Source organism: Brachyhypopomus gauderio, chromosome 18, assembly GCF_052324685.1.
Source record: "Brachyhypopomus gauderio isolate BG-103 chromosome 18, BGAUD_0.2, whole genome shotgun sequence".
In the NCBI taxonomy this organism is placed as follows: Eukaryota; Metazoa; Chordata; class Actinopteri; order Gymnotiformes; family Hypopomidae; genus Brachyhypopomus; species Brachyhypopomus gauderio.
In genome coordinates, this window is record NC_135228.1 from 13607823 (window position 1) to 13621427 (window position 13605).

At 41.4% G+C, this 13605-nt stretch overlaps 1 protein-coding gene across 1 annotated transcript; it reads left to right on the forward strand.

The window, feature by feature from the left end:
* The first annotated feature begins 10345 nt into the window (after positions 1-10345).
* Positions 10346-12701, forward strand: adrb2b (adrenoceptor beta 2, surface b). The gene is made up of 2 exons (XM_076980600.1): positions 10346-10637; positions 10861-12701. The coding sequence occupies exon 2, from the start codon at positions 10864-10866 to the stop codon at positions 12100-12102; it is 1239 nt and encodes a 412-aa protein (XP_076836715.1). The 5' UTR covers positions 10346-10637; positions 10861-10863; the 3' UTR covers positions 12103-12701.
* Positions 12702-13605: the final 904 nt, after the last annotated feature.

The window sequence follows — 13605 nt, forward strand, 5'->3', positions numbered from 1 at the left end:
TAATAATTTTGTGAAGGTATGCCGGTCCCAGAGCACAGGGGAGAGGCCCACTCAGACACACAGAGAGAGAGAGAGAGAGAGAGAGAGAGAGAGAGAGAGAGAGAGAGAGAGAGAGAGAGAGAGAGAGAGAGAGAGAGAGAGAGAGAGAGACACATCTGTATACTACACCACTCCCCCGTTCTCAATCAGCCACTTATTAGTAATGCCTTCTCATCAGTGTCTCATTCCATTTCTGTCAGTCACCTCTCCATTTAAGTCCTCAGGTTCCAGCCACCAGTGCTGTGCCTTGTTCCCATGCTGCTCAGACACAGTGTTGAAACCTGCTGCTACCAACCTTCTACACACCTGCTTCATATGTGACTTTCAGATTTATTATTCAGTCTGTTGTGCGCTGGGCACCTTGGACTGTATCCTGAGTTGCCAGCTCTTACCTTTGTTTACTTCTGCACTATGGGTATTAAAGATATAAAGTTATTTTAATAATATCTTAAGAATGAAATTATTATTATAAAAATGTTGTAGTACTTCATATAATCTGGATAGTGTTGATACTGTTGAAGCATATTTCATTGATCTAAAGATGTGTAGAGCATATAAAATGTTGTAAACCCTCCAAATCTGTTTACATGTACTACTTACTATACTATACTATACTATTTTCAGCAAACAAGACAAGTAGGTAAGCCTACTTTTCCTCAGTATTCTTCACTCGTGTCAACAGTACATCTGAGGCATCTCATAAAGGAGCACAGAGTTTGAGTGGAAAAGAGAGCAGGGCTCGATTTCTAGAGGCCTACTATCTTGCAAGCTAATATGCTATATATAATGCCAATATATATGCTATGTAAAAAGTATGTACTATGTATGTATATAGTATGCTATGTACAATGCCAATATATATGCCTTGCATCCTTTGTTTATGCACATTTCAGCATAAACCCCACCACAGCTGCAAATGATTGGCAGGTATATATCTCATATTACAGCTAAACATATATGATAATAATGGTGATAATAATCTGGCTAAATAATAGTGGATCATGCTTGCAGTTCCTAAGCAGCAAAATATTTTGGGGCAAAACAGAAAACATAATTAGAAAGATAATAATCAGCAATCTTCTTCATAATTAACAAAGAAAAAAAACCCAGATTACAAGCAATGAAGTTAGAATGGTAACCCAAGCCATCTCTAACAATACCTCTAGTTAATGTTAACAAAACTAATCGTTATGTGATGTAATCCTCATGTATAACTACGTACTTCATTGCATTATTAATGGAATAATTGTGATTGGTCTTCATGATCAGCAGGCTGTCATGACGGTGTCTCACCACCTCTGTCTGGTGGCGATGGTGTCCACATGGCCTTGTTAGTGCTGAAATTGTCTGACGTTTCTGTCACACACGTTGGATGCTTCGTTTTGGCGGCATGTCCCACACACATGGTTCACACTGAGTCGCAATCGCCAACTAGCGTGTCGTAATGCCGCCTCTTCGCAATTTCCTGTTAATGAAGTTATTGTCATTTTGGACAATTGGTACGATGGATTTCTGTACTTCCTGTTTGTGTTTGTGCATTCAGCCCTTCGGATGGAGACTTGCACTTGCTTATTTCCTCTGTACATGTTCATACCCCATGACATCTGTTTATTTTTATGTGCCACTAATTTAAATATGGTACATACAAAATGTGACCACCCAGTAGGTAGTGTGAAAAAATACCCACAGTGCTCTACTGCTCACAGAATCCTATTGCCGATTGTACTGAAAACAAAGTACAGTACATGTAACTGCACTATACTTTTTTGTGGTAGTTCTTACAGAAAAGACAGTTACTCTATATAGTGACTATAAAGTTATTATAATCCAATCTGTCAGCACTGCTCACAGACAAAGGGCTATCTGAATACAACAGCTTGGCTTACAGGACGTTAAGCCACAGAGGAATTTAACTGGCTTGCTCTGCTGACAGCACACATTAGTGGGTTGGTAAATGCAATCAGTCCATAATTGTATGACTAATTATGGTGGCAGTGTGTAAATACAGATGTCATAGAGGTGAATATAAGGACAACGGTTGACATTGCCAGTAGTCAAGTGTTCGATATGCATATTGCAAGTGTTTACACTGTACATTTTTTGCAGGAGTAAGGCTACATTAGATAGCATAGTAGAAACACTGGAATGAAACATGTTTCTCTTCTTTACCTTCTGAAGTGGAAGATTTTTGCAAGCTACGAGCGTGCCTCATTTCCTGAGATATCGGTAAATAAATGCAAACAATGTAAAACGGAAAAAAACATGCAGAAGCTTCTTCACTACTGAGCCATGAAAAGGCCCAAATTGATTGCATGCACCGAGAGCTTTTATCTGCACCCACATTTTGAATGAATGCAGATGAATAGGCGCAAAACATGTAAGCCTGTACACATCATAGCTTTTCAAGACCCCTCAAATTGGAAAGAAACATGGTTAGATGCAATTATTCATTTTTAAACCTTAAGAAAAGAGACAGATGTGACTGTCTGACTAAAAAAACAAAACGAACAAGCATTCCACACACACATCAGATGATGAGCTGAAAGACCAAGCCATCGTCAAAGAGATGGCCTGTTATTTGCTGACCAAAGGTTGTCTAACATAGCATATACTTTTACTCTCTAACAAATATCACGTTGTAAATCACTTTTAATCACCAGCTGGTTCTTTTGGGGGGGACGAAGAGACTTTTCTTAATCATTATACCTGGATCATCATCACAGCAGCACACCCTGCAAGATAACATTCAGAAGACCATGGGAGGTCGGTGGTTAGGAGCGGTGGTCCTTTCCCCTTCTATTGTTATTGTGCCTGTGTGGAAGGTTTGTTCACAGTGCATACTCTTTATTCATACACCAAAAGATATTAGTAGTAGTAGTTGTTGCCTGTAATTTACCTTTCACAATTTTCTAAATCAATAAAGCAGCAAAGATATGAATGGTGCATCTCTGACATAAATAAATAAATAAGCAGCAAAAATAAATGGTTCCTGGTGCCATGGTTCCCTCTGCAACCTCTCATGTGTTTCTTTGTTTTGTTTGCTCCTGGTTTAGCCCCTGGTTTTGTTTTCTTCTCCCCTTATTGCCCTTGTTGGTCTCACCTGTGTCTCATTAGCCCTCATTAGTTTGTGTTATCCCTGTCTTGTTAGTGGGCATTGTGCTATGTTTGGTGGTTCCCTGTTTGGTTTCCTGTTTCGTGACTGGTTCTTGTGTTTTAGTTTCTGTGTTCTGTTCGGTTGCTAGCTATGTATTCCAGGTTTGCTTCATGATCTAATTCCTCTGGCTTTTTGGCCCCGGCCTTTTTTTATGACAGCGATTATGGATTTGAGCTTAATAAACTACCTTTTATCGCTCAGTGTCACAAATACACAGTTTAACAGTGATAGTAATGAGAGCAGTAACAAACAGCTCTAGGTCTCATTCTTCCACCCTCTAAATACACTGCTAAGAGCTCCTGACCCGGTGATCCCACAGTTTCCCTGACATCTCTTTCTAAGATGATCTGCCAAACCTCTTGTGCAGTTAGATTGCTTTTTAAAAGCTTTTACGTCACAGCTGTGGTATTTTACTGTCCTCTCAGCCAACCTGGCCAGTTCAGAGAATTTTTCTATCCTCTGATCTGTTCTCAACCAACCTGGCTGTTGTACATTGTTTTGTGCACCCCCCTCCTTTCCCTCCAAAATGTTCATTCTGTGTTATGGTTCTGATCTAGATGATTAGCAGCTTCAACACCGCTGGTGTTTCTCTTATAGACACATCTCTAGCTTTTCTGTATATTTTAAGGATTTATTGTGTATATATTTATTATGTGTGTATTTTTTTAATGTGTGTGTCTGCCTTTCTATTCCTTTAAATAAACTGTCCAGATAATTATGCTCATCTAAAAATGGTGGACTAAGCACAAAATATATGCTGTTATTCCAAAACTATGCAACACGTTTTTGGCCAGAAATACCCATAAATATGCTACTCTGGATAGGAGCATTTGCCAAATGCTGAAATGTAAGTGCAAATAATAGATGTTTTTGCTACATAGTCACATATTTTGCATTAATTCAAGCTACTTCTATTACATAAATCTTTTAGTGGCACCACTGTAGCCTAAGGTGACCAGATGTCCTCTTTTACCCAGACATGTCCTCTTTTACCCGAACATGTCCTCTTTTACCCAGACATGTCCTCTTTTACCCAAACATGTCCTCTTTTTCCCAGAACATGTCCTCTTTTTGAGACTGCCCAGGCGGAATTTTGTTTTAATAACACTTACATATAATTTCGAGAAGCATTTCTTTCACTAACTAGTCCCATACTCCAATCAGTTCGCTTGAGTGAGAAGGGGGAGAGTGGTGAAGTAGTCTAACATCCCCCCCCCCCCCCCCCCCCCCCCACCCACCCACCCACAACATGAGCCCCCCTGCTGAGGTGTCCTCTGTTTCACCATGTCAGATCTGGTCACCCTACTGTAGCTTCCTATAGTTTCACATGAGGAATCTTGTAGTGCCCTGACCCATTGCTTCCTGTAATGGATCATAGCATATGGCAAATCTCTAGTGTCTTCGCATCACTGCAGTCCATAACAATGTGAGATGCCCCACATTGGTGAAGGTGTCAGACATAGGCAGGAACTCAGCTTTTGTTTTTTTTTGCCATAAGTGATGCATTGCCCACCAAATTGATGCTAATGGAGAGAGAATTTTTCCCACCGTTCAAAAGCACCTGATCCTCAAGCACGCCTCGAATCCATTTTCAGCTCCTGCCGGAAATGAAATACCACGATGCTTTAGCGGGTGATCGAAAATAGACACGTGTGATTGTTTGTTCCCGCGTGTGCTCCGTAAAAATGAGGTTTGGCGTGTTCACGCTTTGCTCGGGGAGAAACGGCTCTGAGTGGTTTGCTCCCTTTGATCCCCTGCTGCTGCCGTGCACTTCAGCGATGCCAGGCTTGATTATGATAAATCGTGTTTTCCTCATTGTAAGGGAAAGCTGGGATGATACCGCTTGATAATTGGGTGGGTAATATGACTGCAAGCTGTGGAGTCTGGCGTGGAGTCAATGTCCTAGGTTTGGCTCATGCATTAGGGATGAATGTTGCTGGTATGGAAAATAGTGAATAATAATGAGTCTGGACAATCAATAAGCTTAGGTAATAGCTGAGGAATTCATTAAAGCTGAAGTATGCGGCAGAAACAGGTTTGCGTGACATTCTTATAGGTGATATTGCTTCACTTTTTTCAATTAAGTTAATATTGGAAGCTTGAATGCAAGTACCATGATGCAGGAAACCCTTGTTGGATGACCTCCATGTTATGGTTACAGGAAATTCATCCACCTCTATTTTGGATGAGGATCACAGTTTTAGGCAGTGCCAGACTGTCTTTAGATGAGTGTGTCAGGGTGGGCGTGAGGAATATTCCAGACTGAGAGTAGATTTGGAACAGCAAGTGACACAGGGCGTATGTCCTGCCCTGGCCTTCCCAGTGCCGCAAGCAGCGACCGGACATTCCCATGTGGCTTCTGACCCCCCCTGGAGCGGAGGATGACGGACGCCATCAAGTTACACCCGGCTTCAGCCCTGAGCTCTGTCTCACGGAGCATCCGCTCTCAGTCCTCAGGCCTCAAACACCCGTCGCGGCCGCACGAGCTCCCTGCACTTTCTCTGCAGTCAGAGGCAGAGCTGCACAACTGGCCTTTAAATGTAAAGGAGAGATTGTAGCTGGTGGGCAGTTATGGAGCATAGTGTGTGCATCTGTAAAGAGTCGTATGATGAAGTTTATAATAAATATATTCGGCATGGGCCTTACAGAGAAATAAAAACACCTTGCCAAAAATGTGAACTTGGCTTTGCGTTATCTGGACTTCTGTCGGGAGCTAGTTACCCTAAACACACTGCTGTGTGGATAATGAGATCTGAAATTGCAGTGAGAAGTACAGCTAATTTTGTTAAAGTATTAATAATGGACACCTCTGCTGGTGACCATGTTTAGCCATTTCTATTCTCATGCTGCAAAAATTCTTAAACAAATCGACAAGATTGTAAAGCAATACAATGTGCTTAAAAGGATGGTAGACAAGCGAATGAAAAACCCATGTCATGCATGAGAGCAGAGGAACGGGTTGCTCAATACCTGGACTGAGAATAAGAAGGAGTTCATTTCTTTTCTCTTTTGTCTCCATCTAAGTCAAATTCTGCCTGTTGGCTTGAAAGTAATTTTTTAAAATTTATGCTGTTCATTTTGTCAGGAAGTCCAAAGAAACGTTACGCACGACTCCTTGCATTAATTCATAATTAGGTGGTGACAGGAGGATGTGATTGATGGTGAGGGGTTCTGTCCTCAAGGAGCTGGACTAAAAGGAAATCCCCCTGACTGGAATGGGAGTGCCTGTCCATACAATAATTATCTCACAGAAAGTTTGACCTGAGTCCTCTGGAACTTCGACTGCAACAGCAAGAATGCAAAATGGCTGAAGATGGGTTCATTAAACATACAGCTTGTTTTTATGGAATGGGCCGTCTGAAATACCAAACACAATACGGTTCACAATCTCTTAAGCTCATTTTATGTGTTTGATGTAAAATGTTAGTGAACTTACAGCCTTTGCAAGGATGCGTCAGACTACATTAAGATTCCCCTTAAACGGTCTCTTAAGCTCCCTGCACACACATTGTTAACCCTGATGAGTTATGAGTTGCTTTGTGAGATAAATCAGGAGAATTTGACCTGTTATGATTTCATTGTGAAGACAGGGTCACCAAGTGTTAGAGATGATTGGACCATCACCCAGACACAAATAGCATCGCTATGACCACTAACATAGAATCAGTCCCCTCAATTGTGAAAATAAGAGCCTGTTTGGAAATACAAAACAGCCTCTTTCTTCTGGCAAAATCCAATAACCAAAGAAACACAATGAGGCCACATTTGTGGCTCCTTTCTTTAGCACGACAAATCAGACTCCCAACATTCAATTCTACAGGGAAACTGCTGAATTCAAACACCACTGGGACACTCGTAACAGCTGCAACTTTCATGACAAGGTGTAGACAGACTGTATGCACGTTTTTCCGTTAACGCAGTGGCAAAAAGATTTGATGATTTAGACAGATTTTACTGATTTATAATAAATGTTATTTTCTTACTTGCAATGTTTGTTTGTTTTTTGCATTATGTATTACCACCTCGTAGAGAACTGTAAAATGACTGATTGCTGAGGAAAGTTAGACAACACATTTTTCATGAAAAATACTATTAGAAATGAGTACAAACCTCATCACAGACTAAACAAGAACTCTACACTCGTTCACTTTGTCATCCTTCATCTTCACATTCTCCACTCAGTTGAATTCTAATGAGGCAAACTGCCTCAGAGGTGAAGCTCCTCGTGTGGAAGTGGCACGGCTAAAAAGGAAATGGCATTTTAACCACCTTTTCCTTCCTCCCTCGTAAAGCTCTCACCCAACTGTGTCACAAACTACGCCAGTTTCATGGCTCCCTAATACACGCATCTCTTCCTTTGCGTCATGGCAAACTCGGTCTATGCATCAAAGATCAGGTGTCTATTCTGTATGCCTGGTCTTCAGAGGATAACTAATCACTTGTCTACAAAAACAAAGCTCTGCTGGAACAAACATTAGCTCAATACGGAGACATGTAGCTGTCCTTTGTGTTTCTGTTTGCAATTTGAATTGAAAGAGTCTCTGAAATATAAAACAATAAATATAGATGGCGCAATTTATTGTTCCACCTTGACTTGGAATTAGCCATTCTGTGCTAATCCATCTTAACCTTTCCAGCAATTCTCTATCACATACTGGGGAACAAACATTAAAAACTGTCAACAAGCTCCTTTGCTGTTTTCTATGAGTGTTGTTATTACTATTGTTACTACTACTACTACTACTACTACTACTATACTACTACTACTACTACTACTACTAATAATAATAATAATAATAATAAATGCAGGACTTTTATAAAATCTCACACAACCAAGATATAAGATACATTAAATATATGATTCCATATCTCGATCAAATAAGATTTTGAGTAAATTGTGAAATTATGCACAGATTAAACTTTTTCAGAGCTATCCTAATAATTTTACCCACGTCCTGTTTGCCTTTTTCAATGACATGCTGCCATCACCTTTCGTTATTACTCATTCGTTATTATCTTCTTTCATAAAGCACGAAAAAAATATATATATAATCAAAGACGAGGGAAAAAAATTTTTCTAAAACGAGTACCTAAAAGGGAACGCGTTCATCTCTGGCTCATCTGTAAGTGCTCTGGTTTATCGTCTTGATTGACTGTCGCGCTTTGAGCTTTTATCTTTAATTGACCGAAGTCCTTTTTCATTACTTCCTCGCTTGCTTTTAACCATGCGCTATCTGTCGAGCTCAAATAATAAATTAATAAAGTGGGCTGGGAACGTTACGTTCTCCATCGCCCGGGCTGCGCGAGCACCGGTATTGCGCAGCCCGGTTCCGTTCTATAGGTGTGCGGTTCGTGTTAGAGGTCGGCTTAGTTCAGCGCGCTTAAATTCTCATTGTCCCTTCACTGCTCATAAAGTGATAATAAGCTAATGTGGTCAAGCTTCCAGGGGACATTTTATAGACGAATATGATTATGGCACTTTTCATACAATGTATGGGGAAACTGATCACACACACACACACACACACACACACACACACACACACACACACACCATTTGTTTCTAGTACAGACGTCTGCCGGGTTTCACACTCATATTAAACAGCCTGAAGTAAAGGACACGCTTGCGCACTTCAGTGCTCTTAGATTTCCACAGGAAGGCGCCGGTGTGGGTGGGAGTTCACTGTCGAAGCTGTTTGTCTCCGGGCTCATTGAAAAAGAAAATGCACATATGAATAAACAAATTACACTACATTTCGGTTAATTTACATAACCGGTCATGCAGATTATAAGTACAGCCCAATTACTGACTGTCCTTCTGACAGAGTGTCTGCTGGCGTTTCTAAATAAATCATCACTGATTCAAATCGTTCATCATATTCAAATTCAGAGTGTGAGCTCTTATTCTTTTTAATACAATGTTCGCAGTAGCTGTTAACAATACGGACAGAAAGTTAAACACAAAATTAATATTAAGGGAGTGGGGGTCAAATCGTTAAAATCACCTTAAATGGTAACGCCCACAGCAGAGGTCAGACAAGGCTAATGACGGTGAAGTATTGACGCTTGGTGGGAGTGGTGAGAGAATGCGGTGAAGATGAGAGGATGATGGACAGTAGACCTGTGGGACTCCAAGGACTCACTAGATTACCTCAGGAATCATGCAGAAGATATACGGCAGCCCACTAGACAGGATGGTGTCCGAGCAGAAGACTCCAGAGGAAGACACAAGTAGAAGGACATGCAGGTGGCGAGACATTCTTGCTGTGATGGTAAAGATTATCTATGGTAAAGATTAGTTACTGTTAGTTAGTTAGCATGAGCCACATTGTGCCCTGGATATTTTAGAATTCAAATGTTAATTGCAAGGCAAAAAAATATATATTTTTATTATTAACTACTTTAGCATGTATCGTGAATTTTATAGAAGATATGCCAGGCCTAACATTGTATGGTTAAGTAATTAACAAAAAAAAAGTTGTTTTTTTTTTTATAATGGGTAGGCATTAGATATTGACAAGTATAAAAAAATGTAACAGTAATTTATCAGGTCTGTTGAATACTATAGAATCTGTTAAGCTGCATCCCAGATGTATGTTCACAGGCATTTGTTTACCCCGTTGACGGTAGTTGGTTGACAAATTGTTTAACTTATAATACTGTAAACTGTAGAAATATTAAATACATTGCAGAAGTGAAACGGTATACAGTACATTAGTGAAAGTAGACACGTTTTGAAAGGAAATACTCTGAAGACCAAGAAAAAAAAAGCCAGATAGCTTGCACACTCCATTATTTAGGCTAAGACTAAATTGACCAAATTACATGAATGTAAGATTTATGCACAATGGAATTATTATAGCATTATTACAATTTTAATTATAATGTGGTTATGGTCAGTTGTTAACTAAGTATATTTTAAAAGCTATTCCCAGCCTTTTATAGAAATAGGTATAGTATTTGTTTTTATATTAGTTAATAAAGTGTCTACCCTTGTTTTTGGCTCACAAGAAAGCAGCGCTCTACATAAATACAGTTATCTAGAGTGAAGGAGGAAATTCAGCGTCTGGTTGGCTGCCGGTGGTGTGTGATGTCAGCGGCTGCTATAAGGCTCAAGCTGATAGTCAGAGGCACATTCAGTCCTGGAGACCTCATGTGCTCGAATGCTGCATGGTCTCAGAGAGGGAAAGAGAGAGAACGAGGGAGTGAAGGAAAACTATAGAGAAACAGAAGGAAGAAGAAAGAAAAAGAAAGTCAGAAGGGGAGAAGGGACAGAGCAGGCCATTGAGCAAGGTCTTGTGAACATGACATGAGAGGAAAGAAAAGATTTACTCAAAGGAATAATTATTGTAACATCAGAAGGATTATATTTGGAGTTTCTCATGAGTTCCAGGGGGAAAAAGATTTTAACTGAAGAATTGTGAGGAAAAAAAATCTTCTTTAGGTGAATACGTTTGTTCATTTCTATATGTATGTGGTTACAAAAAAATTAACATAAGTATGTGAAAGGTTTTGTCAGAAATTTTTTGTGCTTCATTTTACTCTTGGGGAGGTGTTGTCTTGGTCTTGACTAATGACACAACATTACAAAACAAGATGCATGACATAATGACGTGTACTTTACTCCACACTGATCTTCTTTGCACTGGTTATTTTTCATGTTGCAGACGATGGAGGGAGAGAACATATCGAGTGTGAATAGTACCTCTTCACTCCCTAATGCATCCCTGGGGATTAGCGCTTCCTTTGAGGTCCCTCAGGATGGTTCAGGGTACAGTGATGCGGAGATAGTGCTCCTGGGCTTCCTTATGGGACTTCTGGTCCTGGGCATTGTCTTTGGTAATGTGCTGGTCATCACCGCCATCGCACGCTTCCAGCGCTTGCAGACTGTCACCAACTGCTTCATCGGCTCTCTGGCTTGTGCTGACCTGGTCATGGGTCTCCTTGTGGTCCCTTTTGGTGCCAGCTACATCCTGCTGAACACATGGCACTTTGGCACCTTCTTCTGCGAATTCTGGACGGCCACGGACGTGCTGTGCGTGACGGCCAGCATAGAGACGCTGTGCGTAATAGCGCTGGACCGCTACTTGGCCATCACGTGGCCTCTGCGCTACCAGTCAATGCTCACCAAGCGCAAGGCATGCTGGGTGGTGCTGGCCGTGTGGGCCGTGGCCGCCCTCATCTCCTTCCTGCCCATCCACATGGAGTGGTGGGTGTCAGACGAGCCGGAGGCACAGAGCTGCGTCGCCAACGAAAGCTGCTGTGAATTCAACACCAACGGCGCGTACGCGGTGACCTCGTCCGTCGTCTCCTTCTACATCCCCCTGGTGATAATGGTGTTCGTCTACGCCCGCGTCTTCCAGGTGGCGCGACGTCAACTGCAGAAGATCGACCGCGTGGAGGGTCGCCTGCGCACGCAGAGCTTCGGGCACCAGGACGCCAATGAGGCGAGGAACTGGAGAACGAGGTTTTGCCTGAAGGACCACAAGGCCCTGAAGACCATGGGCATCATCATGGGCACCTTCACACTCTGCTGGTTGCCCTTCTTCGTGCTCAATGTGACGGCGGCCATCTGGAAAATGGACGACATCAAGTTGCCCTTCAGGATCTTAAACTGGATTGGCTACGCCAACTCAGCCTTCAACCCTCTGATCTACTGCAGGAGTCCTGAGTTCAGGTGCGCCTTCCAAGAGATCCTGTGTCTAAGACGCTCACGGTTCACGTCTACGAGAAACAATAAGGGATATATCTATGGTGGACACACTTGGCAAGTAAACATGAGGACCGACGGACCAAGGCAGCAGTCCCTCGTTGACTGCGGAACAGTGGAACTGGGCGTCTGCTCTTTGGCCGGCGGTACCTCCAATACAAATGGGAATTGTAATAATGCTCTGACATTCATCACGTAATCATTTATGAACACCTGAATATGATTTCTTCTCATTCTTTGCTTCCATTTCACTTCCAATGCTTTAAAATGACTTCAGAATCATCTGGTAAGTGAACAATCGGCAACACTAAGTATCAACGTTTAGTCTATGAAAACCCGTGGTCAGACACTTATTGTACTTGTAAAGTATATTATAATGACACTGAAACATTGTGGTGATTAGTGAGTTACCAGCTCTTCTCAGTGAATAATTTGCCTATGTTACAATAAAGGTTCAGATACAAGGTAGAACAAAACTTGAAATTTGGAATGTGGTGGAAAAATGGAGGTGTCTGGATACCTCTGCTCCTGGCTACCTCATGACATTATGATATGTCTTCACTACTATTATTTTTTTAATTATTAATTGTATTACAATTACTAAAATGTTCTGAAACTCTGGAACCATTGTATTGTCTTTTCACAGCAAGAATGCAGATCTAGGGCCTGTTTTGGTCATTTATTTTGCAATGAACTTATTACTATGAAAGTGTATAAACTGTGTTATGTTAACTGTATGGTCTTTACATTAACAATGGAAGCTGATCTGTACTCTTACTTCAAGATGTTTGATGCAGAGGGGGCCTAGAATTTACACGGGGGGAGGGGGGGGGGGGGGGAGGGGGGGTAATGTGCAAGATGGACTTTTTACATTCCATTTCAAAGCTGAAGCTGTCTTTAAGCCAGGGACTTCTGTATCTCTGTGATCCACCCGTCTAAGGGGGAAGAAATTCAACCCTCTGACGAAAGGCAGCAGGTGTGCATTGCTGCCTGTGCTATAACCAGCCACACTCTTACGAAAAGGAAAAACGTTAAAAGCAAAAAGAGTCCAGCAGTGTTCAGACGTCCCAAGACCACATATTTCAACTTTTCTCCTATTGGTGTTGCCTCCGGTTTTACGGCTACAGTTTTGCTTTCCTCTAGCTATGAACAAGCTTATTATAGAAACGTCATCACTGTGGCAGACAGCCGCATGAACTGCATACTCTAACATGGTCTTCTACAAATAGGAAGCAGTTTAGAGACCTTTGTGGTTAGATTAGAGACTTTTGTGGTTAAAAGCACTTATTAACATAGGCGGAAGGCAAGAAGACCATTTAATGCTGTATACTGCATTTATCAGCCTGGTGGCCTTTAGTTCCTTGTCTGTCGATGACTGAACCTTCCTGGGGAGGTGTGTTTTCATACTGCTTCATGTCCAGTGTTTACAGAGATTCTTGAGTAAACTGTCCAAAAGGGCAAACGTGCAAAGCCAGAACACAAACCTCCTGGTATTGTTCCAGCGGACATTTTTGTTTGTAATAACCATAGTGTTTACAACATTACTAAAAGAACTGAATGTAACTGAGTATTGTCGGAGTATTACAGGAGAGCACATTGGTCCTTCAAATGTATTGTTATAGAATGATTCTGTGTTGATTACTTTTACTCACAGTGCACTGACTTTTCATAAGAGCAGAGGCCAGTGTTATGCTATTTAACA